This window comes from Halichoerus grypus, chromosome 6 (genome assembly GCF_964656455.1).
Source record: "Halichoerus grypus chromosome 6, mHalGry1.hap1.1, whole genome shotgun sequence".
NCBI classification, from domain to species: Eukaryota; Metazoa; Chordata; class Mammalia; order Carnivora; family Phocidae; genus Halichoerus; species Halichoerus grypus.
This window is the reverse complement of record NC_135717.1, coordinates 143,607,613-143,634,673: the sequence shown is the minus strand read 5'-3', so window position 1 is coordinate 143,634,673 and position 27,061 is coordinate 143,607,613. Positions and strand designations below refer to the sequence as shown.

At 36.6% G+C, this 27,061-nt stretch overlaps 1 protein-coding gene across 4 annotated transcripts in view; it reads right to left on the bottom strand.

Moving 5' to 3' along the window:
- Positions 1-27,061, bottom strand: part of TMTC2 (transmembrane O-mannosyltransferase targeting cadherins 2) — a 388,107-nt gene that overhangs the window by 44,320 nt on the left and 316,726 nt on the right. For all 4 annotated transcript variants that reach the window (XM_078076381.1, XM_078076382.1, XM_078076383.1 and 1 more), the window contains 2 exons: positions 22,479-22,593; positions 9,809-9,872 (listed from right to left, as the gene is read on the bottom strand). In XM_078076381.1, the coding sequence (XP_077932507.1) occupies positions 9,809-9,872; positions 22,479-22,593 (179 nt within the window). The remainder of the gene's footprint in view (positions 1-9,808; positions 9,873-22,478; positions 22,594-27,061) is intronic.

Genomic DNA, 27,061 nt, shown 5'->3' with positions numbered 1-27,061 from the left:
TTAGTCACGAATTGTTAGAAGTATCTTATATAAATTATTTGGTAAATCATTTAAAAAATTTTTTCAAAACTGCTTATCTTTAAAATTCAGCATTCCTAAACTGGGCAAGTTACTTTTTAGATGAAACCAATTTAATCATTGTGTGACCATTTCAAACTCTCTTATCACAGATCTCTCATGACACCACATTTGCCCTCCATAACTTGCCATTTATTCTTCAAAAAGAAAATGTGCATACATTGTAAAGCTGCATTTCTGGGTGTTATTTCAGTGGAGACCATTTAAGAAAGTGAAAACAAAAAAATAGAGATGAAAACCAGGGAGGAACGATGAGAGAGTTGGTCAAATATAAATCTCCTATTCTTAAGAAATTGGATTCTCTACAATTTTAATTTTTGATGTAACCATAATGTGGGTTCAGGATCGTTTCTAAAACTCTTGAGTATCACAGTAGCCATTTGTTGGCACTTGATATTCAAGGAAATAACAGATGATAAGACAAAGACTGAAAAATTGTGTAGCGTACACATTTTTCCCCATCTTAAAGATGTCACTCTTTTCAGCCCTATTCTACTGCTTGTTGTCAAAGATGATGTTACAGCAATATATTTAAATAAATTCTTCTCAAGTGATAAAGAGAAACTCTTGATTCTGACATTATCCAGTGATGGAAATTTAGCATTTATAACAGCTCCGCCTGGGAGAATAATGTCAACCAGGATGAAAACATTGCTCCTTGGCCAAAAAGAGACAGGGTCCTCTGAGCCCTCTTTTTGACTAGGCCTGATCCTTGGGCCTTCTCTGACACCTGCCTAGCCCAGCTATAGCAAAAATCCTGCTAAGTTCACTTAGTGAGAATCTCCCCACCCTTGCTAAATGATCAAGTTCTTCATCCCCCACACTTGTTGGCTATAAATCCCCAGTATCTTTACTGTATTTGAGGTGGAACCCCATCTCTCCCCTCATTGTGACTAATCAAAATAATCCTGAATAAAGTCTTGCTTACCTTAAAAAAAAAAAGGTGTCAATAATCGTTTTTCTTTAACAAGGACATAGGACTTTCATAAGAAATTAATCTACCAATTTACTAATTTTTCAGGATCTGCCCAACTTTTACTTGTCTTTAGGATCAAATATAATATAATTTTATCTGCAGATAGAAATATGTGGGAGTTCTGATAGATATCAAGGAGTTAGGAGTAGAGGAAAAAATAAGGAAACAAAAAAGATGGTGAGATGTTACGGGAAAATTAGAAGAGGGAGGGAATAAAGATTCATACACAAACATAGCTTTTGGTTAATGTTTCAATATATATTTAGAAAAACATAGCCCCATGAGATCAGCCAACGATCAGAAACATAGATCCCTAAAAGGATAATAGAAATGGAAGAAACCAGCTGTCGAAATAACCGAAGGGGATTATGAAGAATGTGATGATTGGGGTGGGGCAAGGGCACATCCTTCTGATGGTGGCACCTCCCAGTCTACCTAGCTGATACTCCCAGGTAGGAATGTGGGCCAGTGTGGTTAGATTAGCTGAGTTTTCCGGAAAAGCCCCAGGAATCCAGTTACTCTGGAGGAGATGCAATTTTAGTGTGTGGTCCCACAATTCAAATAATTATAGTTATAAATCCATGCAAAGGATACCCCCACAAAGAAATGTGAGTAAAAATAAACATGCTTGGAATCAGAGAACATACTTAAGTGGAATTTCCCAGAGGTTTTGATGTTCCCCAACCTAAAGTACTCAAGCTGATTTTCTTTATAGCCAAGAGCCACTTATGTTCCTGCCCATGCCTCACACCTCCCCCCCCATCCTTTTCTGGTTGTGATTCTGAAACACACACACTGTGCATATACACACATTCAAAAACTAATGTTTAAGGATGATTGTGGACTGTGATGAGTAACAATGCCCCAAGTATGGAAAAACTGTAAATACAGCTTAGCTTAGCCCAACTAGATGATCCTAGGCTAGGTGAAAACTATCCCACACCAACAGTTAGTAAACAAGTAGATTCTACTAATCATCTTTGTCTTCTAAGCATGGAGACTTATACAAGATAATAAAAAGAAAAAAAAAATAGTAACCACTTCAGAAATACATTTTTTTCTGATTTATCTAACATTTTCAAAATAGAAGTACAACACAAAACATACTACAATGTAAGCAGAGAGACGTAAATGTACCCAAAACTAGACTTTGTAACTTGTTAGATGAAAAGAGCTGCCCCATCTAAATGATTTGGGAAGAAGATCCACAGTGGAAAGGAGTTTGAAGACAGACACAGGTGGGATAAGACTAAAACTGATCTTGGCGTAACTGAAGCTATCAGGGAAGTGAGCATCTATCTTGTTGAAATTAGACAAGAATTAGATATCTTATTTCTCCTGATGTGCGCATAAATATACATATCAATGTGATGAAGACTGTTTATGAACTGAAGTAGAATAAGTGTTTGTTGACTTAATTGCATACCTATGAATAAACAAGTCTCATTTCAATGATATCTCCGGGCCCATTTAATAAAACCAGGTAAAATGTCGGGGGAAGCTAATGGCAATTTCTCTCTTGATTGAAACCAGTTTATTCTGGATTTGTCAACTTCCCTCATTCCATTTTCTAACTGTAAAATATAGAGACGTATTTGAAACTGAAATAACTAGTGAGAGTGGGAAATACATGTGCAATATTAAAGCACATTTTACTCATGAAGTCAATCTGGTGGTTCTGGGCTCCACATATTATTAACGTTTTGAAAGTCAACAGACACATGGTATATAACTTTCCCACATCACAGAAGCTGTGGAAACTTTTGGAAGAGGCCATATGGTTCTTCCTCCATTTACAAGCAGAAATGTGGTTTAACTGCTTCCCAGACAAATTATTATTAACCCTCCCTTCCCCCCACCCCGACAAAATGACATTCCTCCAAAAATCTCTTTTATGGTCAAATCTGAATCTGTCCTGTTTAACTTAATTTCATGGTCTCTTGTTCTATTTAGGGTGGGAGAATATCTTTCCCATCAGTAAACAGCTATTTTCAAAATATTCTCTATCCCTTCCATCAGTGCTGCCCAAATACTTAATTCTTAACAGCCTCCCCCAACCCAATCCCAGCCTTAGTGGTTATTTCTACTGAATAGCCATCTCCTCTCACCCTCCCTCCCACCCCACCACATTTACCATAAAAGGGGTAGTGCACATTGAAAGTAATACATTGTAAAATACGTTGACTATCTCATAACACAGCTGCAACTCTTATATAGGAAGCTCATTTCTTTGAATCCCGTATTTCTCATTTTATCTTTGACATATAATCATTGCTAAAGAGGTCAAATGGATAACACTGGCTTTGATTTTATAATAACGCTTTGAAATAATTTATGCTCTAAGTGCCTAAGAAAGGTATAATGTACATATGTAATTTTCTATTAGATAATCTGATCCTTGGAACAGATTCCCCTTTAATTCATATATAATAACTGCACATGATAGAACATTTATAAAATACATCTTAGAGGTCTAAATCTCCGAATATAACATCTAACATAAAAGTCAGAGAGGTTGAATCAAAATGAGAAGTAATCTACTGGTGATTTCAAAACTTCATTTAAAATTATCACAAAAGGGGGCACCCAGGTGGCTCACTTGGTTTGGCATCCGACTCTTGATCTCAGCTCAGGTGATTTTTTTTCTTATTTTATTTAAATTCAATTAATTGGGGTACCTGGGTGGCTCAGTCAGTTGAGCATCTGCCTTCGGCTCGGGTCATGATCTCCAGGTTCTGGGATCGAGCCCCACATCGGGCTTCCTGCCCAGCAGAGAGTCTGCTTTTCTCTCTCTCTCTTTCCCTCTGCCCCTCCCCACTGCTCGTTCTCTCTAATAAATAAATAAAATCTTTAAAAAAATAAATAAGTTCAATTAATTAACATATAGTGTATCATTAGTTTCAGATGTAGAGTCTTTATCTCAGGGTCATGAGTTCAAGCCCTGTGTTGGGCTCCACATTGGGAGTGGAGCCTACTTAAAAAAATAAAAATAAATAAATAAAAGTAAAATTATCACAAAATGACAAATGACATATCTCACAAGACTGTACCTCTGTTGGCATTTATCACAGATAGATATGCCAGACCTATATCACTTACAACCTACTGTGTACCTCAGCATAAGCGCTGTTCACAGGTCTTTGACCTCAAATTCTCTCCTCCTTCCCACAGCATTAGCAGATAAGCAAGTAACTGTGATAGAAGTAATTTACTACCTCAGCTTATGCCCCCTCTATTTCTAAGTTTTTCCCCCTTTATATCTTCAGTCTACTTTCTGTTCTTCAGTCTCTAGGGAGAAAATGATCTTTGAAGATCATTGCTATTTCTTTGCTCTCTCCTCTACTTGGACACATTCTTAATCTTCTATTTAGACACATGTACAATCTCTTAACACCTATCTTTAATATCTGATAAATCTATACTTAATACTTCTTTGCTATTTCCCTGTCTCTTTCACTTACGTCCAAACTTACTTACAGAATCATTTGACACTCTCTGTTGCCAGTTCTCCATTTCCTTCACACATAACAAACTTGTGCCCACATCACCTGCACAAAGCTGTACTAGGTAGCCGGGGGCATCTTACTCTCTGAAGTCAGTGGACATTCTCAGTCTTTGTTTTCCTTTACCTTTAGCAGCCGTGAGAATTGCTCACTAACACTGATTTCTATGTCCTATCATTGTCTCATATCCTACATTCCAAATGTAGAGATTCCCAGAGGTTTGAAATCGTCTCTCTTCTCTACTTCTGTACATCTCTCCCCACTGATCTTAACCACTCCTTTGGCCCTATATCTCCTTTTTGCAAATAACATCACACCCCTATTCCCAGCTGTGGCCTTTCCCCCAACTGCCTACTTGATAGGAATGTCCCATGAATAATTATAATATCCCACTTCTCACTCAGAATCTGCTCGATCCAAACTTAACATTTTTTTTTTTTTCTTGAAATAAACACACTCTTCTGACTGCCCTGTTTTTGTTTAGGGTCTTTTTCTTTCTCCAAGTTACCTATATTCAAAATTTTGGAACATTCATCGGGCCAACTAATTTTCCTATTTTCATCCCATCAAATAATCTTATTTCCCCTGCATATTCTTTTCTATTCCACTGTGTTTCTGTACTTTCAGATTATACCTTCTGCTTAAAACTATTAAAATGACTTTTTATTTGGTTTTCCCAAGGTGGCATCTTTCATCTCTACTTTCCCAAATGCAACCCACATTCTTCATTACATCATATGAATGGCCATCCTAAATTATTGCTTTCATTATGTCATCCTGTTCGACCTAATTCTGGAATACAAACTCCTAACACTTGGTATGGTATGCAATGCCTTTCATCTGGTTTTATCTTCACTTCCAGTTCTATCTTCCCCTAGTTGTCCTCTCTTCCCCTAACCCCGGGCAATATAAACTTTATCTGCTAACTGTTTCTTGTGCCTAGCTCATGTTTTCTCAGCTCCATATCCTTATTCATGCATAGGCCTTGACCTGTCAGAATTCTCTCTTTTCTCCTCCTCCTGCTAAAATCTTCGCCTACAAACATCCTATCATTTCATGATTAACTTTCCTACTCTGACTCAATGCCTTCTAGGACCAATCCAGCTGAAAGTAATTTCTCTCTCCTGCACACTTTTCTAGCACTACCTTATATCATTCACAACGTACTTCTTATATAATATTTACTGCCCTGAAGTGTGAGGATTTGGATCCATGCGTTCTCTCCTCCATTGCCTCCCCATATTAGATAGTACATTACTCAAGGTCAGGGGTCATTTTTCATAACTTTAAAATCCTACTGCACTTGGCAGAGAGTCTTACACAAAGCTGGAACTTGATAAAAAAATAACTTAAATGAAATCAGACTAAAAACAATTATATCCAGAAAAATACAAGATATATAGACCTGATCATTAGTAATTACCCCTTTCTAACTTCCAGAGTTCGCTAAAAGCCAAGTACAAGTGGGTGACTTTGTATTATGCAAATTTCCCATTCTTCACATTAGAAAAAAAATTAAAAATCTATAAGTTAATGCAGAATTTGGCCTAATTCCCACAGGAGGAACAAAACTATTTCATTTAAATGTTCCCTCTAGTCCTCAAGAGTCAGCATTTTTTGATGTGCATAAGTGAGAGAGAAGACAGAGTGTTATCTTTTTTAAGTAACCTCACAGAGAGATCAGTTTTATTTACACAAATGAAAAACTAAAAGTGGAAAAACTTAAAAATGGCAATTTTGGTAGAATTTTCCCATTATAAAAATGTTTTAGTGTAGTATGAGGTTTAATGTTAGAGTATTCCCTCCTACCCACCAAAAAATCAAATAAATAGGATTAAAAATTTAATGGTACCATTTTAGCAATAAATATATTTCTCTAACTGTATGCTTTAGTAAATGACAATGTATTGAATATCTCTGATGAAGAGACAATATCATAATCTAACAGTGAAAATTACATGTGCCTGCTAATTTAGACTTTGATTACTTTAGCATTTGATCACTGGAATTCTATGTATTTAAAATATTCCAAGAAGTCCATTAGCAATTTTAAAGCAAACTGTATGAAAAAATATGGCTTTTGTAGAATAGAAAAAAATAAAGAAATTCATCATGGGACTTACTGAAGAAACAGAATAGGTATTTTATTAAAAGAGAAATATATTCCACAAATAATAATGTTTTTAATATGATGATAATAAGTAGTAGTAGACAGGGTTATAGCCACATATTTTACTTCGGAGAGTCATGATCTGACATGAACATTGCTAAAACACCCCACAGGGTCTCCCACATACAGCTCCTGATCGTCATAGTTGGACATTTAAACAATAGAAGAAAATGCCTTTTGAAAAATAAGATTAGATTACTATGTAGACAAAAATTGAAGACAGTGAAAGTACTGAAAAAGAGAAGGGGAAAGGAGGTCTGTTTACTAGGTCCTTTTGTAAGCAGGGAACTGAAATTTATTCCGTGAAAGCACAGAAAGAACATAGAATGTTCTTAGGACAAAGGGAAGAACAGCTATGATCAAGATAAATGTTAGATGGATGCTTTAATTTGGATTGGATGCTAACCACTAATAAATCATTACGTGGGCTATTGTTTGTCTCCTTGCTTCAGAACACAAACTTCTATTATTGCCAATGTCTTTATGAGTCTTGCCATGGTAGCATCTTACTTATCTAGATTACATACAGAAAAACCAAAACACAATTCACAAAACAGGTTAGGGAAAGACCCCATCGGTTGACCCACAACTGTAACATCATTTACTTATTGTTAAATTTGAGCTTCCTATTCTATCCAAATCCATAAAATACTTAATTTATTGTTACCAGATAAAGGAAGTAGCATTTGAATAAACACATTTTTCAAAAACAATCTGCAGCATGTTTATGAAGAAACTTTTGGGGGTTTCAGAAAAAAATGGCATTAAGTTGGGAGATTAAATATTGATTTTATGATTTTGCTGGCCATTTAAAATAAACAATCTCATGAGTCTGGTTTAAATCTGGGATGCCTCAGTGTCTTTTTCATTTTTTTAGGTCAAGTCAGATTGCTCAGATAGCTCTTTTCTCACTAATCCATTATAATGTGCTGAAGAAGACCATTTGATCAACTACTTAACAAAAATAAAAGTGACACTTAAGTGACTGATACTCCATGAGTAAAGGTTGAACTTAACATTGTATTTACTATGTGTATTACAGGCATTATATTAATGAATGTGAGGAGGACAAAAAAAAAAGGGAAAGGAAAAAAAATCCCTGATCCTTGCCTTCAGTGAAATTGTAATAATTCAAGATCTCAGGGCACCTGGGCGGCTCAGTTGGTTAAGTGTCTGACTCTTGGTTTCAGCTCAGGTCATGATCTCAGGGTCCTGAGATGGAGCCCCAAATTGGGGTCTGCTTCTCTCTATCTTCCTGTCACTCTCCCTTTGCCCTTCCCCCCCTTGCACATGTGTGCACGTGTGCACTCTCTAAAATAAATAATCTTTAAAAAAATTAAAGATCTCATATTGAAATGTTAGAAATACTATACAAAGATGCCCCCCTTAGGCATTTACAGAGCTATGCCTCCTGCCTCTCTCCTCCTGCACCTCCTGACTCTTTTCCTGATCCATTTTTCCCCAAAGCACTTATCACCGTCTGATACCATATAGGCTTTACTTATTTTTCTACTTCATCTTCTCAGACTAGACTGTAAGATGCTAACGGGCAGGGACTCAATTTTGTGCACTTCTGTGTATCCAGTGCCTGGAATGGTGCTTGGCACTTAACAGGTACATAAACAAGAGGACCATTATTATTTTCATTTCCTAGTCTGGCTTGGATTTCCTACGATACAACTGCATTTTTCCCATCAAGCTTTCTCTTATGCACCAAGTGCCCTGGGTTACAATGTGATCCCACTTATGAACTGTGATACTGAGTGAGTTATCAATTTCTCTGGGCTTGGGCAGAATGGGGACCACAGAAGTATCTGTGGGTTGTTGTGAGAAATGAATGAGGGAATTCACATGAAGTACTTAGCACGGTGCCTGGCACATAATCAGTGTTCAATAAATTTTGGCTGTTACTGTTCTTATCATTATAACTATTAAATTATTTTCTTCTGTTGCAAACAGGTCACCAATTCTTTTTTTTTTTTTTTTGAAGTACCTCGTAATTAATGAAACTGGGGACACTGACATTCAGGGCTAAGGTTACATGTGGTTCTGCTAAAAAAAAAAAGCTACCCCCCCACCCCCCGTGGGTTGCATTTAGGGAGCATTAATTCTCCTCTCGTGCTCCCACAGGACTGTATATACCTCTGTGTAGCAATCACCACACTGTATTTCAACCAGCTGATTATCTTCAGTGTTCTCTGCTACATTACGGGGTCTTTTAGGGAACGAAATCTCTGTATCCTATCACAAAGCAGGCACTCTATAGATGTTTGCCCAATGGATGAGTTACCGTATAGAAATGAGACTTATCCCACTATTTGTAGTCACATCACACATGCACTTTCATTACTGTTTCAAAATTACATTTCTCAATAGACAGTCTAGACGTAGAGAGTAAGGGGAGAAGGTTTTAGTGTTGGAGGGGGATGCAGAGCTGTGTGTATGAGAATAAAGGCAACGTGCTGGAGGTCAGTGATGTGCAGCGAATAAAAAAGTGCTTAGAAGACAGATATAAACCAGTTCTTATTTTCTCATAAATGGTTCCTCCATTTCAATAGTAATGATCTAATTTATATCCATCCCACTTTATGGAAGTGTGATTACCCAGGGAAAAATTCTAATAAAAACATACTTGATAAAAGTTGAAAAGCACAGTTATTAGAAATGAGGACTCTGGAAGAGGGAGAGGCACAGCTCGAGGTCTGAGCGAATGTAAGCATCAGAAAAAAGCTCACGATGTTAGAGGTCCTCAGGTATTTAACACCACAGCAAAAAACACTTTCAAGGAACTAATTTTAAAAGCCAACCAAATGCCAAGTATTTGATAATGCTAAAACCTGTATTCAAATGATAAAACAGTATGGTGCTTTACACAGGATAGAAAACAGCAATTTGTACCTCTACAAAAAGAAAAGAAGCTTGAGACTGGCAGATTTGATTGCTGAATTAGCCATTTAGTGAGTATTCAGAATAAGAGATCAGAGAGAAAAAGCCCAGTATCATGAGGCTTCTGTATCTAAAGCTATCACATGCTGTGAATCTATCCCTTTGAGTAATGTTTCTCATTAGGAAGGTACTTACATTAGGTCTCAGTCTAGCCGCCAGATCATAATACTTCTCGGCTGCTTCGTTGAGGCTGGCCTGTCTGTTAAAGATTAAAAAAAAAGAAAAAAAAAATCGAACTATAGCATTTATTTTAAAATTGCAGAGAGGTGAACCAGAATCATTATGCAGCAAGATAATATTAACTTAAAAATATTACAGTTATACCAATCAAACCATAAGTTGCCTAAAGCAGAAAAAGTACATGAAATTGAATGCATGCAATGGACTTATTGTCTTTAAGGCATTATAAATAGTATCTCAACATAATCCTATTCAATAGTTATTATTAGTTTAAATTTACACGTTAGCAATTAGAAATGTTATTTTTATTTTCCAAGCTAACCCAGATAATGTTACAGGGTTGGGATTCTCCAGGTTCAACTGGATATCCCAGAAAAATCTTAATTTTTAAAAATAAAATGTCAAAAAATTCTATATCTATCTAGAAGTCCATTTTCTTTCCAATTCAGGTGGGGAAACTTCCATTCCTACAGGGGAAAAAAAAAAAAAAAAAGGCCAGATTCTTCCTCTCCTTGCTCTCTGCACCAGAGTGCACCCATGACATAGACTCAGCTAATTGGATGTTCCTGCTTGGGGCTTTCATTTCTGAATGAGAGACAGAAAGATGAAACGATGGCTAGAATTCACTGACAATGGTGGAAGCAATAGGCTATATCCTGATCAGACTCTTCCTGTAAAGAATTGCTACTGCATGTCCTTCCTCTTGACCCCTCCGAGGCTACCCTGTTTCCTGCTGATTCAAGCTATGTTCTCTGGTTTTAGTGAATTCTGTCATCCTTGAAATAGCCAGTTTCTCTTGACTACCACCAAATACCATGAGTGGAGCTGTTGACTTATATAAATAAGATACACACTGAATTTTAGTAAGTTTATACATTGGCTCTTCTTGCAATTCAAAGCAAACTCCTAGGTTCAGCCAACTGGTTAGCAGGAGAAATCAAATGTCAGGGTCCTGAAGAAGCCTGGCCAATTAGCCATTGAAACCACAGTATGTTTTTCAATCATGCCATGCTGCTTCAGGAAATCTTCAAAGATGGAAGGTAATGAGGGCTAGAAGCTCTTGCAGTTGTACTCTAACTGGTGCCTCTATTTGCACCCAGAGTACAGAAATGCTATGAAAAATGTCAAATTCAACTTCAGATGATGCATACAGCACACCTATAATGTGAACAATAATAGTAAATGGCTTGGGGTCTGCAATTAAAATGGAGTAGTTTCTGTTGAAACTGTGATGTTAAAGAAGCTTCTGATGGAATTCAATGGAATATTACTCAGCCATAAAAGAGAATGAGATCTTGCCATCTGCAAGATGGATGAATCTAGAGGGATGGAGGGTATAATGCTAAGTCAGGGAGAGAAAGACAAATACCATATGATTTCACTCATGTGTGGAATTTAAGAAACAAACGAACAAAGAAAAAGAGACAAGCTTCCCCCCATAGACTCTTAAATACCGAGAACAAACTGGTGGTTGCCAGAGGGGAGCTGGGTAGGTGGATGGATGAAATAGATAAAGGGGATTAAGAGTACACTTGTCTTGAAGAGCACTAATGTACAGAAACAGTTAATCATTATATTTAATCACTATATTGTACACCGGAAACTAATGTAACACTGTATGTTAATTATACCTGAATACAAAATAAATAAATACCAAAACAGGGCAGGCAGGAATCAGGGAGGAAAGAAGCTTTTGAGGTGAGAAGATGACAGAGAGGTCAGGAATAAAGAGGAGAAACAAAAATTAACTCTCTCAATTAGAAAATCACATTCAGTCTTTAAAAGAGAAGGTTCACTAGCCTATAAAATTGAATTTGCACTTTGGTGAAGTGCAAATAAAAACTATAAAGACATATCCCATGCAACCATATAAATTATAGGAATAACTGAAGATAACATCTCTCTGGAGACCAGGACATATTTTTCTAATTTTTAAAGGAAAAATAATTAGAAACACTGCTATTTTTAATGGGGTTATAGAGAAAGTAAAAACCCTTGACCTAAGGCTCTACTGGACTCATGGCAGTTACAACGTGCTGTTGCAATTTATATTCTCATAAATGTTGGAAGTTCAATTTCAATATGTCAAGAAAAGTACTTTAGTCTGGTATGAAACAGTAAAAATTCCCTTGCTAGGGTATTTAATGAAGGTTCTCTCCACCAAATTATAGAATCACTTTGGTTCAAATTCATTTGGAAATCTGAACCAGAATTCATTAGGTCATGCCCTGGAAGGGTTTTCTCCAGAGGAAAATAAAAGGCAGGGAGGTAGGAAATTAGAGTAACTTAATACTACAAAGAAGTTAAGTTACTTTGAAGCAAAATCAACCAATACATGTCTAACATGGAAAGCATAACAAACATTAATATTCATCTTTACGGACATCCAAATTCATCAGGTAGATAAGGATCAAAGAGAAACTGAGGAATTCATTGGAAGACATGCCTTTAAAATAATAATCAACACAAATGAAAAAAAAAAAAAAGGTTTTCTCCCCCGAAATGGTTGTTCATTTTTAAAGTCTTTATTGTCTTTAGTGGTTTAATTCCCAAAGGAAACATCTAGTTTAGAAGGCTTAGTTTCTTAAGCTAGAAGTAGAATTGATGATATTCTAATGAAATAGAAAAAAAGTAGAGTTTATTAGATTTGTCATATAACTGTGAAAATTAATTTTCACTCTAGGACAGTAGGGGAAAGAGTGTGTCAATTCTACCCACCGAATGTTCATTTATTTTCTTGTTTTATTCTCTAGACAAGAGAGAAAACTCATGAGGAACTGTCCAATGTCCACTTCACAGTGTATGCTGTATTTCACACTCGCCTGCAAGAAGTATCATGGGAGTGCTTAATAAATCTTAATTGCAAAGATGACTGAATCATTAATCAATATTTGAAAACTAAGGAAATTAACAATATTCTGCTAGTTGCTTAGGGGATTCTTGAATTGTCAAGAACCGCAACCACTGCATTGTTAGGACAGACCACACGACTCAGGTTGCCAAGACTATTAGGATAGAATTATTTAAAGAAGCTGATGAATAACTCTTCCTGAATACCCATATCCTTTCTTTCTTCACTATTTCTTCTCTGGGACAGAATTTCTAAATCCTCTAACTATGTGTCACTTACAAAATACCAGGAACTGATTATTCCATGTTCCAGCAACACCATGAAGGAATTGCTATTACTATCCCCATTTTACAGATGGTTAAAATGAGGTTTAGAGAAGTTGATAACTCCCCCAAAGGTATATAGCTGGAAAGTGATTGATCTGGATCACAGACTCTACAGCTAAGTATCTGAACCACAGGATCATGCTGATATCTTTGTATATACTGGGATGTAGCCGAATGATATGTGATACATTGTTCTGTGGCAGTTGACCCCAACAATTTCTACATCAAATACTAAGAAAGGAAGAAAACTTGCCTTTTGATTATAATGTTTAAAAGCCACAATTTAAGTGTAAGAGATAAGATTTGAAAAGGGGAGAATATGGAGGACATTTGTAATTGCAGGTTTTACTTCCCGCCCACCTCCATCTCCCATATTGATAGAAGTGCACTTCAGTAGACCAAACTGAGCAGATGATAGTTTTAAGAACGGAATGAAATGTACTGTTTTGTTTTGCCTTGTGTACCCCCTAAAAGGGGGAAGGGGAGAAACTGAGGGGAAAGGCAAAAAAATAGGGAATGAGGAAAAGTGAGAAGAGGGCTGGATACTCACTTCCTTACCCCCACCATCTCCCATTTTTAGGGAAGGGTCACAATTAGATATGGAGGGCAACCATAAGTTTCCCATGTGTCCAAGCAGAAGACTTAGAAAGTAGGTAAAGGGGAAAGGCAGTTGGCCCTGCCAAGAGATCTCCCAGGCCAGATGTAGACAACCATGTGCTTTGAACACAACACACTTTACAAAGCCAGGAATGAGATAATGAGTGATAAAAATCATTCATACCAGGAAGCTACACTAGGTCCAGATTGGTGACTACCCCCTTACCCCCGCAATAGTCAACATAAGGTTATGTCCCATATCATCTATGCCAACAATAGGCTTATCAACTGGAGACACAGATGGAAGCTTCTATCTCATTGCCAACTCCTGCCAATCATATATGTAGGGCCCTCCCCCTTTCACACTATCTGTGGCCTCTTAAGACCAGGAAAGGTAAGGAAGTAGAAAGAGCCTACACGGTATTTGTAAACAGGACTGTGATGTAAACCTTGGATTCCCAAGAAATCACTGAGTTGTGCTATCTTTTAAAAGTCTTTATTTTTTATTCATTTTTAAAAAAGATTTTATTTATTTATTTGTCAGACAGAGAGAGAGAGAGAGAGCACACAAGCAGGGGGAACTGCAGAGGGAGAGAGGGAAGCAGACTCCCCGCCGAGCAAGTAGCCCAATGCGGGACTTGATCCTAGGACCCTGGGATCATGACCTGAGCCGAAGGCAGACGCTTAACCAACTGAGCCACCCAGGTGTCCCTAAAAGTCTTTAAATTCAGTTTTTATGCCATCAGTGAAAAGGTGTGCTAAGAGTAAAACAAACAGTAATGAAAGTCACAAACATCATTATCTGATTACTATAGAATTCCATTTTGCACATGGGACTATGAAACTTGTATCTGTTAAAAATATAGAAATATATTTCATATATCTAATTCCCCTCCCTGGTGTTATTTTATAATAAAGTATCTCTTGGAACACAGGTTTATGGCCCAATATTCTTTTTTTTTTTTTACTTTTTTATTGTTACGTTAATCACCATGCATTACATCATTAGTTTTTGATGTAGTGTTCCATGATTCATTGTTTGTGCATAACACCCAATGTTCCATGCAGAACGTGCCATCACGAGGCTAACCCATTCTCCAACCTCCCTCCCCTCTAGAACCCTCAGTTTGTTTTTCAGAGTCCATCGTCTCTCATGGTTCGACTCCCCCTCTGATTTCTATGGCCCAATATTCTTAAAAGAAAATATATATAAAGAAAATTTGGGAATCAATGATATTGTGAAATAACTTAATATACTCTGTGAAATGTTTGAGGGGAATCTAAGAGAATCATTTATAATTACATACATTTGTATGTATTCTGTGAGAATTATAAAATTAAAGGTTGCTAAATTCAATATTCCCTCCTTGAAAATATAAAAAATAAAAACTGGTAGCATTTAGAAGACTATAATTATTAGCAGCTGTGAACTGTCAATTTTAAATTAAAAATTATTTAATATGGATAATAACCACTGTTTGACTCATACAAAAGATAATACTTTATTAAAGTCTTGGTGATTATTCTAAGGATAACCTATAAGCTTTCTTTTTCTCCCTCTTCCCTCTCCTCCCCCCTTCTTCTTCTTTCTCCTTCTCCTCCTCCTTCTTTTTCTAACTAGAAAACTGTCTATCCTTATATCATGAAAGTAAAATGAATAGTAGCTGAGTTTTCCTGGGTTCTTGCCAACAGCTAAACTCAAGTGTAGCTTAAGTTACTCGAAGCAGCACTAAATTTTAATTCTAATTGATAAATGCATAGTAGGGATAGAAGTAGAATTGAGATAAACAAGGACATAAAAATGTGTGGAAAATCTTAAAATAGCAAAACTAGAGTCACACATATATAAAAACAATGCAGCAGAAAAGATCCTTATAATGAAACTCCTAGAAGATATTGTTTATGACCACCAAGCCATCTTAAACCAAAACCTCTCTGTCAAGACATCAAAAATAGCTTTATGATCTGTCAGTATCCATCCCAGTTCAAAACATAAAAGATGGTGAGGTAAAGCAGAAATGTAGCAATAACAGAGGAAAAGAGGCTGATGGTGTAATTTCACAAAAGATTCCTCGGAGTTCGAAACTTCTTGATGCCCCATGAGAGTTTGAGCTCATTCTTTCATAGCTTCGAATCCTTCAGGGCTGCTAAGGACAGATTAAGCCTATGTCTAAAAAGATCCCATAATGAAATGCACCGGGAAAATTAAAAGGGAGGAAATATTTATTGTCAATGTCAACTATTATAATGTTCATATGTAGTAAATAACTCCTTATGTTCAGTTTGTAATGCTTGGGTGGGGAGAAGGAGTTGGGAGGGGTGGAAAGAAGAGAGGCAAGATAGAACTTGCTTGCAGGGGTGGTCGAGAACCAACATTGTAAGTATCACCTGGGACTTGTCAGAAGTGTAACACCTTAGGCACCACCCAAACATACTCAATCAGAATGTACATTTTAACAAGATCCCCAGGTGATCCACAAGCACGTTACTGTTGGAAAGGCACTGGGTTGGAAGACGCTTACCTTCAACCTCATCTGCTACTGCCCTTTGCTTTAAAGACCTTCCAACCCATTATAACTTAGTTGAAATAAGCCCCCTTTGGGCCAAAGGTTGGCACTAGCGTACAATTTATAATTGAAAAATCCAATGACTTTTCGAGGGGTTTTTGGTAATTTTGGAAGTATTAAAGAAGAAAGGCCTAGAGAGCTTTGAAAAAAAAAATATATCCAACATATGTGTGTGTGTGTACATGTGTGTACGTTCCCAATCTACTCTGAGAAATAATCTGATTCGGTTCCTTTTTCTCTTAAGAATTTAAATTTTAAGTCACTTTCAGTGGAATTTATAAAGAAATTAGTACATTTAAGTTCTTGATTTTTAATATATTTAATTACATAAGATTGTGTCGAGCACAGAAACTTAAATGTAACAATTTTTTCCATATGTTCATTCTGCTCTCTAGAAGTCAGGGAAGCAATGGGAACCAGTTGGTGCAGTATAGTTTTGCTTTCTTTACCACCTCAGGGAGCAATGACAACCTGGGCCCTTAGTCCTAGAAAAACCGTAAGTTCATGCTTAGCTCAGCTGTAAGTGTGTCCTTTGTCAGACACGGTACCATTCTAAAAACTTAATATCCCTTTAAGAGTACAAATATGGCATTCTCCCTCCTATGAATGTAAATCTATTTTCTAAAATTTATCATAAAGAGGCAATTTAATAATATTGGAAGGATCTTACTATTAAGGATTTACATATTTGGTAACCTAATACTCTATAAATTCTTTCTCCAACAATACATTCAAGAATCACAGCCTCTGGGTAGTCACCCAGCTACAAAGACATGAGGGAGCCAATGTGACACAGTGAAAACAGTATTATACTTGGCCAGAGTACACTAAATTCAAATCCCAGCTTTACCACCTGTGAGAAATATTGACTCTCTTTAAGCCTCAGTATCTTCATATGTAAAATGGGAATACTGTTGTCCAGGTCACACATGTGCAAATATAACAAAGAGAGTGACAGATATAAAATGCAAAATATAGTACCAGACAGACAGGAGATATTTAAGTAAATGCTACCTTTGTTCTTCCCTTAGTCTGTAAGTGGATTAAAAAAGATTTTCTGCCAATGCCCATGAATGCTATGAATCAGGTAAGGTTTGTTTTTAGTGCCTCTGGAATTCCTCCCTGTATCAAGTATCTTTGTGCTCTTTCTAGCTTCTAGTTCTAGGAGAACACTGAATAAATTCATCCATACAAAATGCTCCTAACAGAATAACTGATTCAGTACTTTCTTCTTACAACTCTATAGATATAACTTGACTGAGTTCTAGCAATTTGAATTCCTTTGATATTTTCCTTTGATGATAACCAATCTTCTTTTTTATAATACTCTCATCTGGAAGCATCCAGTACTTTTCCCATTTTATTTGAAGTACTAAAAATGTCAACACATATAGTTTAATGTTCATTATGTGAGGGCCACTCAACATCTGTGATCACCCTCTCTATAAATATATTTAGTAATTAGCTGCAATGTGGATCCCACCTTCCCAAGTAAGGCAGAAGCCAGAAATTCCCTCTCCTTACGACTTTCTAGTAGCTGAGATTCCAGCACATGACTCACGTTCCACCAATCAGATGCAACCTCAAGGGACTCGAAGTCAGAAGTAAGCCTAACAGGGAGGCAGCTGCCCCCAAGAGAATCATCCAACCGACATTGTAAGTATCACCTGGGACTTGTCAGAAGTGTAAAACCTTAGGCACTTGGGGGTGGTGCTTGTGGGTGATGGTGGCAGAGCTCGGGACTATAGAAGCTGCTGACTCCCAGGGAAAGCCAGATAGATGGTTGGATATTATTTCTGACTACGTATGGTGCTCTCAAGCCCGAGACTGAGCCTGTGGGCTATAGAATACTCTTTCATAAATCCTGTTTCTGCTTAAACTGGCAAAAGCATATTCTTTAGTTTGCAACTAAAAAGTGTGACCCATACATGGAGACAAGTTTAGGAGTCGATCTATTTTCAGCAGTTTTGCTTTCAATATGATCATTGAAGGCCTTCATTCTAGCTTCGAAATTTCCTCTATTTGTTGATAACTGCTTATGTGTTCCATGCTTGCCTTCAGAAATTTTCTATTTATATTAACATTTATATATACAAAAACCAAGTAAAACTATAAAACAATATATATATATAAATGCTAAATATAACTACTTACACATATACAGCATATAATTATATACACTTATCTATAGATATACAAATAAAACTACATATCACATACTACATACATACCACATATATACTTACATGTATATATACATACCTGTGTACTACATATAATTATACTAACACATATGTAATCATTAGTATACATATAATGTTCTCATTCTATCCTCCAATCTTTTATCTTTTCAGTCATCATTTTGATGTCTTTAGTACTTTACATTAAACTGAGAAGAGATCTATAACTTATATTTAAATTATCAGTCTCTCAATTTTGCCCTGCCTCCATTGCAATTATAAACTCAGAGATCCTGTTAATCTCTTAGTAATCTTTCCTAATGTCATATTGTTCCTCTTCCAAACTACTTATTTCATTTTCCCAGATGTATTCTGTGTCAGTTAGGTTAGGTTAGGTTACACTGTTGTAATATAAATACATCCTAAATCTCAGTGAATCAGGACAACAAGGTTTATTTCTCACTCACTTACTCAGTGCAGGTGAGTAGGGAGGTTGTCCCCCTTTGGTCATTTCAGGATCTGTTTTCACAATTTCTAAGTCAGAAAAAGGAAAAGCACTGACTCTTAACAGCTTTGGCTCAGAAGTGACATACATCATGTTCACACACCTTCAACAATCCAACTAAGAACCATGAAGTTCTTCAACTTGGAAGAAGGCAGAAAAGTACAATCCTAATATGTTTAATGAAGGTGGAAGGCTTACATAGTTGGTGAACAGCATTGGTATTTCCACACCACATAGCATTCTTGTGAACCACCTTGATAACAGGAATTATAGATGTTCTAAGTGGCTCTCAGGTTTTAATGTAAATCTCACTGCATAGATAAGGGCTCTTTACTTGGACACATCTGATTTGTCGTTCTTATCTGAACTGCCAATTTGAAATCCAGTATTTCAAAACTTTCTATGTGCTGCTCTACAGAGAAAGATCATTATCCACTATTGAGAGTTGAAATGGGTCTGTTAGAAATTTGTCAAATTTCAAGCCTCTTGAAGGTCCCAATAAGATAAAGATTTGCCCCTTGATGGCTAGCCCCAGGAACTCTCCTCTTCCAATATGGTCTCATCTAAGTGCAATGACTTTTTTTTTTTTTCTATTTGTGATGAGCAGTTTTTCCTCACTGATAGATTCTTTGGGTCATTTCATTGGGAATTAGCTAAGAAAGGGAAGTTAAATATATATGTTCAAAACATTTCTTGAATCATAACATTTCCTAAATTGCTGATTTTGGATATGAGGGTAGCCATTAATCCAGCTAACCTAGACACAACCAGGGAGGCATCTACTCTTTCCCTCATACCCTGCCTCATACTCTTACCTCACCAAACCCTGCCAATTTTGTCTTCTAAGTATCTTGCAAAAGAGAGCTCCGAGGGAAGAATTAATATCAAAGTCAATTTACAATAATTTGGCATCCCCAGAGGAAATTACATGTAACAATAAATAAGCAAGATCTTGATAGCTAAGGATTTTGATAAGGTTGCATTCAAGGCAAAATGAGTAACCTTTCTTACTCCTTTCAGCAAAGTCCTAAATGCTCTTGGTGAATAAGGAAAGAGGTTGGTATACAACTTGCACGGTAAGTGCTCAAGAAATACTTGAATTTAATAAAGTCAAAAAACAGAAAAACTAAGTAAAAACATTCATGGGGGCTGCCACCAAGCAGAGTAGGATATAGCCAGGCTGCTGTGGTCATAATTGCAATCAATATTAGGAAAGCGCTGACTGACTGCACCTTAATGAGGAATGCAGACTGCAGAAAGCTAGAAAGAAGGTTCTGAAAAACAAACCCTAAAGATTTCCACATTGCCAATGTATAATAAAAATTTTCCACTGGTTTCTAGCACTATGGTAACTAAGGAAAAGTTGGAAGTGATATATTTAACAAGGACCTTTTTTGTAACTTTCTCATAATGGGTTTCCACTGGTAGACCTTGAATTTCAGATACTAATTTAATATGTAGCAAAATACCTTGTTGAGGAAAGTATCTCTTATGATTAAGATGAATTAGCCTGTAGAAAGTTGTGCTTATCCATCCTTGCAAATGGTTTACTGTGACTAAAAGCACAGTGTTTTATTCATGAAGAACAGAAAGTCCTCTCCCTATAACAGCACCTAAGCCTGTCATGCAAATGAAGGTGTCTTTTTGAAAATTATCCTTGCATTGAAGGTTCTTGAGATTGGCTATAGTTTACTTTTTTAAAGATTTTATTTATTTATTCGAGACAGAGAGCACAAGAGAGAGAGTGAGAGCAAGCACGAGCAGGGGGTAAGGGCAGAGGGAGAGGGAGAAGCAGGCTCCTTGCTGAGTAGGGAGCCCTATGCAGGGCTTGATCTCAGGACCCTGAGATCAAGACCTGAGCTGAAGGCAGACACTGAATGGACTGAGCCACCCAGGCGCCCCTGGCTATAATTTATTTTATAAATATACCAATAGTTGATTGAATGCTGGTTTCTCTTTGTAGATACCAGCTTTAGGAATGCGAAATGTTAAATGTGGAGTGAGCGCATTCAACTGAAACCTCACAGTACACTTTCCTCTCAAACAGACTTTGAATTTCTTACTCAAAACTTATAAAAAGCTGGGGCACCTGGGTGGCTCAGTTGGTTAAGCGTCTGCCTTCAGCTCAGGTCATGATCCCAGGGTCCTGAGAGCGAGCCCCACATCAGGCTCCCTGCTCTGCAGGGAGTCTGCTTCTCCCTCTCCCTGCCGCTCCCCCCTGCTTGTACTCTCTCTCTCTCTCTCCCTCTGTGTCAAATAAATAAATAAAATCTTAAGAAAAATAAAACTTATGAAAAGCTAAGTAGGAAGCCAGGTGGTTATAAAAGGACAACACAAAGGATGCTTGTGATATTGGAAATAGTCTGTACTCTGACTATGGTGATGGATACACAAACCTACATAGGTGTGATAAAAAAGCACAGAACTAAATACACACACACACACACACACACACACACACACACACACACAGAAAATTTGAGTAAAACTGGGGAAACGCAATAAGACCAGTGGATTGTATCACTATCAATATCCTGCTTTTGATACTGTACTCTCATTCTATAATATATTACCATTGGGGAAACTGGATAAATGGTACAGGGCATCTCTCTGTCTTATTTCTTACAACTGCATATAAATCTACAAGGATCTCAAAAAGTAAACAAAACTACTTTTCTTGAAAGCCCGTGTGTTAAAGCCATCCAACTGTGAAGCCATTCCTCTGGTATTTTTCTTCCCTAGTAAGAGTAATCTACATAATTACAAACCTATTCCTAGAGCCAAACCCAGAGCCCATAGTGTGGATGTCAGCTAACGAAGCATTTAGGTGAAGATTTAATCGAGTGAAATTCAGGTACGAGTACGGGAGAAGGGGTACACATATTGCTAACAGAACAAATAATGCTTTTAAAAAAACTGTATAAATCATTTGAGTTTCTTAAAAACATTCTTCTTTAACCTAAAACACCACTTATGGATGCATTAACTTTCTTTTTATGTTCACAATAAAAATTGTTGATCTACCTTTTAATTGTTTTGCTGTTATAATCAGCTTTCATAATATCTTTCTGAAAATAGAAGTACTAAAAGGTCTACAAAGATGTATCATTTCCCTACATAGCAACAATGCTAAATACAGCACCGTTTTGAGACTCTGATAGCCCTTAGGTATATCTGTACTTGACAATCCTCTCCACCACCAAACATAATAAAATGCATTCACATGCCACATTCAATATAATAAATATAAAACACAAACACTGAGATGCAGTTGGCTAATCAACATAATGTTTTGTTTTAGACCTTTAAACAGTTATTCATTTTAATTTTGCAATTTTCTTTTTGTATTTTATAGTCATTTTTGAAGGGAAAGGAAAATGGTTCTCAATAATTTTCAGAGTCCTGAATGCTTACGTGCCCTACATACTGTGCACATAAGCTATGACGAATAAAATACTCCTGACTGATTTTGGCATGGTAAGACAGCATAATTCACCTCAAGAATGTGGAATAAGGCAGTATGACAAGGTACTCAGTCTACCTATTAGCTTTCCCAAAGCTACAGTGTTGGTCTTCTAAGGTATAGTAGCAAAACTCACCTGAGCATGTGGGCAGCACTGAAGACCACATCAAACTCCGTGCTGTCCAATTCAGCTGCTTTCTTTGCCATCTCAGCTGCTTCTATGAGGCGAGCTTCTTCCAGAAGAAATTGACCTGCAAAGTACAGAACCAAGTGAGCTTCAACTTAGAAACTACTACTCTAATCCTGTGAAACAAATAAAGTCACTACAGAGAAAAATAGAGTGGTAAAAATGATTTGAAGCTAAGATGTATGTGGGCTGCCCATCTATATCTCGTTATTTGGTCCTGTTTTCTATGCCTTTCCCTTCGTTGCAGGACATCCCAATGCATCCGTCTGGTATATTCACATAGTTGGGTTTTCTTTTTTTCCTTAAAAAAAAAAAAAAATCCTGTATAGACTACTGCACCAAGAAATAAAATGGATACAGTTGAATATATATTACAATTAAGGGTTGAATTGATTTTCATTATTGTTTGTTTAAAACAGCTTCTGTCTCTGATGCATATGTACAAACAAGGCTATCTATATTGAAATGTATTAACTTCTTATATTTAAGCAGCACTAAAATTATTATTATTTTTTTAAAGATTTTATTTATTTGTCAGAGAGAGAGAGAGAGCACAAGCAAGGGGAGTGGCAAGCAGAGGGAGAAGGAGGCTCCCCGCTGAGCAAGGAGCCTGATGTGGGACTCGATCCCAGGATCCTGGGATCATGACCTGAGCAGAAGGCAGATGCTTAACGACTGAGCCACCCAGGTGTCCCTAAGCAGCACTAAAATTACTGAAAGAATGTACAAAGGTCCACTGAGCATTTACTTACTCTTAATTAGACTGACTAATAAACATGAAACAAATATTAACACATTCACATTTTTGAGATTACTTGCAGGTCAGCTTTGAAAGGCTAGAATTATTGCAGATGGAGCCATACTATTCTGAAACTATACCTCCAGAACTGATATGTAGTGCTATCCCAGAAACATACATAAAGACATACACACACACACACAAAAAGATTTGGGTCCAATTTTAAGGCTAGGCAAACAGAAAGAACAGGCTGTTTTATGTTTGTTTTAGAGCTGGGGTTTATTAACAGCAAAAGTAATGATGTTAAGCCCTATCTGACATGGATATTCAAATGAAAACCAATGCATAACAGAGAGATGCTGAAATCATTCATGTAACTTTTGGGCTTGCTGAGTTGTGGTCTGATGATTATTTTTTGCTTTAGGTTTCCTGTTTCTTAAAGTTCAAGATTTTAACAATATGAAAAAAGTTATAAAAATGATTTGCAAGTCCTGAGCTGCACAGGGAAAAACAAATTTAAAAATGGTAAATGGTAAATCCTCCCTGATGGTAGTGGTTTGAAAGAGCCCATTATTTACTGCTTATCTAATAAATACTACAAATTGTCTTCTAACCCAAAAGGACCAGTCCTTAAAACACAAGAGGACATTTTTTATTTTAAGAATTTATAATAAGCCACAGACTCTGCTTGTATCTAAATGTCAATTGGTAAGAAATGGTGAGTAACGATAAGCTGACTTGTTAAAATGAAGTGAGTTTAAAGACCAGGACTTAGAGACCTCTTAGCTATTTATTTTCTTAGTCTGTCACCTAACATTCTGTGCCGTTCTCAGGTCTCAAACATAATTGTTAGGTCAGAAAATTGTTAAGAACACTGATTTGTAATATAGTTGACCCTCAAATAACACAGGTTTGAACTGTATGGGTCCACTTATATGTAGTTTTTTTTTTTTAATAAATAGAGTACAGTAGTATAAATGTGTTTTCCTTCCTTATGATTTTAACATTTTTTCTGTAGCTTACTTTATCCTAAGAATACAGTATGTTAACATATATAACATACAAAACGTGTTAATAGTCTATGTGATCAGTAAGGCTTCTAGTCAACACTAGGCTATTAATAGTTAAGTTTTGGGGATGTCAAAAATTATACACAGATTTTCAACTGTGTGGGGATCATGCCCCTAGCCCCCATGCTGCTCAAAGGCCAACTGTAGTTACACTTACAAACAGAAACACACATTACTTATGAAACTCATGTGTTATACTAATTTTAAATATGTTGATATGAGATTCAGCTGAAAGTATATGTGGTTTAAAGACAGTAAAACAAGAATTAGACACTCTATGGCATACTGAAAAATTAATATCTCATCATATAGATCTTAGTAAAGGATACCAGACTAACCCTATTCTTCAGTTAATTACTCTTATTATAAGTTCTCAAAATTAAAACATAATATTAATTGCTACCTGCCTTCAAAGAATGTTTACCTAAGTAAATGCATTAATAAATATGTTAATTAATTATGTGATATTTAAACAAAGGATAATGTAGGAGTTTATCGATGGTTCCTTTTCCTTTCCAGACAGCTATTAACTCTGAACTGTGTTCTGTATTAATAGTTAGGAAAACGCAACAATTAACTGAATAATGAAGGTTATTTAGTAAAATTCATTACTCCAGACTGTATAGGGTAAAGAAGACACACTAGCTCTGGTAAAAAAAAAAAAAAAAAAAAAAGAAAGAGAAAAGAAGGACATGATATCTTTACTGTCCACACAGAAACAGAGGACCATGACAAGAAGCTTCGGTGATGAAGATAATGATGCTCAATGGCGTAAGAGGTCAGTTCATGTGCAATGCCCCAAGGGCAAAGTCTTTCAAGCTTCATCGATGCCAAACACATCTTTAATGTTCAACAACAACAAAGGATAACAACATTAACTAGTTGTATAAAATCAAATATACAATTTTTATCATAATTTTAAAACACTTCTTTATGCTTTAAGTCAGCTTTGTCATGCAAAATGCAATTTACAGTTTGCAAGGTCCCCAAACCACACAAAACACGTAACTTTTACTAAACAGTAACAGAAAAAAATCCCCATATGATCATTTTTAACAGAATTCGTTCATCATATTAACATTCAGAAAAACAATATCACAACATATTAGTTAGGTATTTGCATAATTCCCCCCATTCTGTTCTCGACAGGCCATATATCTCAATATTCCAGCATTAGTATTCTGCTATAATAAAGGCATAAAATATTATGCAGTGTGGACCGTTTGGTGTCTTTTTTTTTCCCCACTGGACTTGAAAATGTGAACCAAAGTTGAAAGTGAATTATTATTCTGCTATGTTATATAATGATTATTTGTTTGAAATATAGCCCACAATTGATGGAAAATGGAGCAATAAGCATTTCAAATACAGAGAACCAACATAAATAGGGAAACAAAGACACACTAGGTTTCTTCTTAATAACGATCCAAAGAGCCAATACTGATATATTACTGGGGGAATAATGAGGAACAAGATTTGCCCTTACTTCTTCTGGAAGACCTTGCCTTAAGTCACTCTTCCACCAGCTTCAACTATTATTGTTCCCACCTGACACTGGCACTCGACCCTTTGAACCACTTCTGCTTCCCTTAATATAACCAGCTGTTTCACAGCTTATTTATCCTTATTTATCCTGAAGGATAAATCCTTATTTATCCTTATTTATCCTGAACTCTCAGGCTCTAAGGTTTCTCTTGTCCCATCCCTATCACCAGTCCGTCTTGCCTACCTATTGTAACTGGACATCTTTTATTTTTAAGCCCTACAACATTTCCTTCTTGGTGAATCTTTCTTTGACCACTCCCCAACAGTATTAGAATTGCTTATGACTAGTTCACTGCAATATAATTCACCATATAAACCAGAGCACTTAAAAGAATAAAAGGGAATGGTATTATTCATGAGGCAGGAATAAAGGGGGTATAAAGCAGAATTGCCTCAATATGGCTATCCCACTTAACAGCATATGTGACAGGATGTGGGTGTCAATCCTCTCATCTTTATCATTACTGGGTAGTGAATCGTTTTATACAATGTCTTTGAATCACTGTTGGCTGAAAGTGATCAATATTAACAAGAGAGACACAGGTGCTCTTTACTGAAGAATGTACACATCTATGGAAAGCCCACCAAGACTGAGCCAGATGCTGAGGCTCAGTGGGTTGGAGCAGCTACTTGGGCTTTGATGGTGAGAGGAAACTACAAGGAGGAGCCAGGGCAGTATGGGGAGTGGAAAGGAAAGCAGGCACTTCAAGGAGCCCATCTACAGTGGTAGATTCTGCAAGGTGTGAAAGGTTACATTTTTCAGTGGCTCATAGCCTTAGGGCACATCAGAATCACCTGGAAGGTCCGATAGAACAGAGAGCTAGGCCCCATCCCCAGAGTTTCAGATTCAGTGGGTTTGGGGTAGAGCCCATGATTTGCTTTTTTTTTTTTTTTTCTTCAAGATAAGTGTACTCCTCAATTCCTATCACCTATTTCACCCCTCCCCCTACGAAACCACCCCTTTCCGGTAACCAACAGTTTGTTCTCTGTAGTTAAGAGTCTGTTTCTTGGTTTGTCCTTTTCCTTTGCTTGTTTGTTTTGTTTCTTAAATTCCACATGTGAATGAAATCATATATGGTATTTGTCCTTCTCTGACTTAACTTTGAATTATTCTCTCTAGCTCTAACCATGTTGTGGCAAATGGCAAGATTTCATTCTTTTTTATGGCTGAATAATAT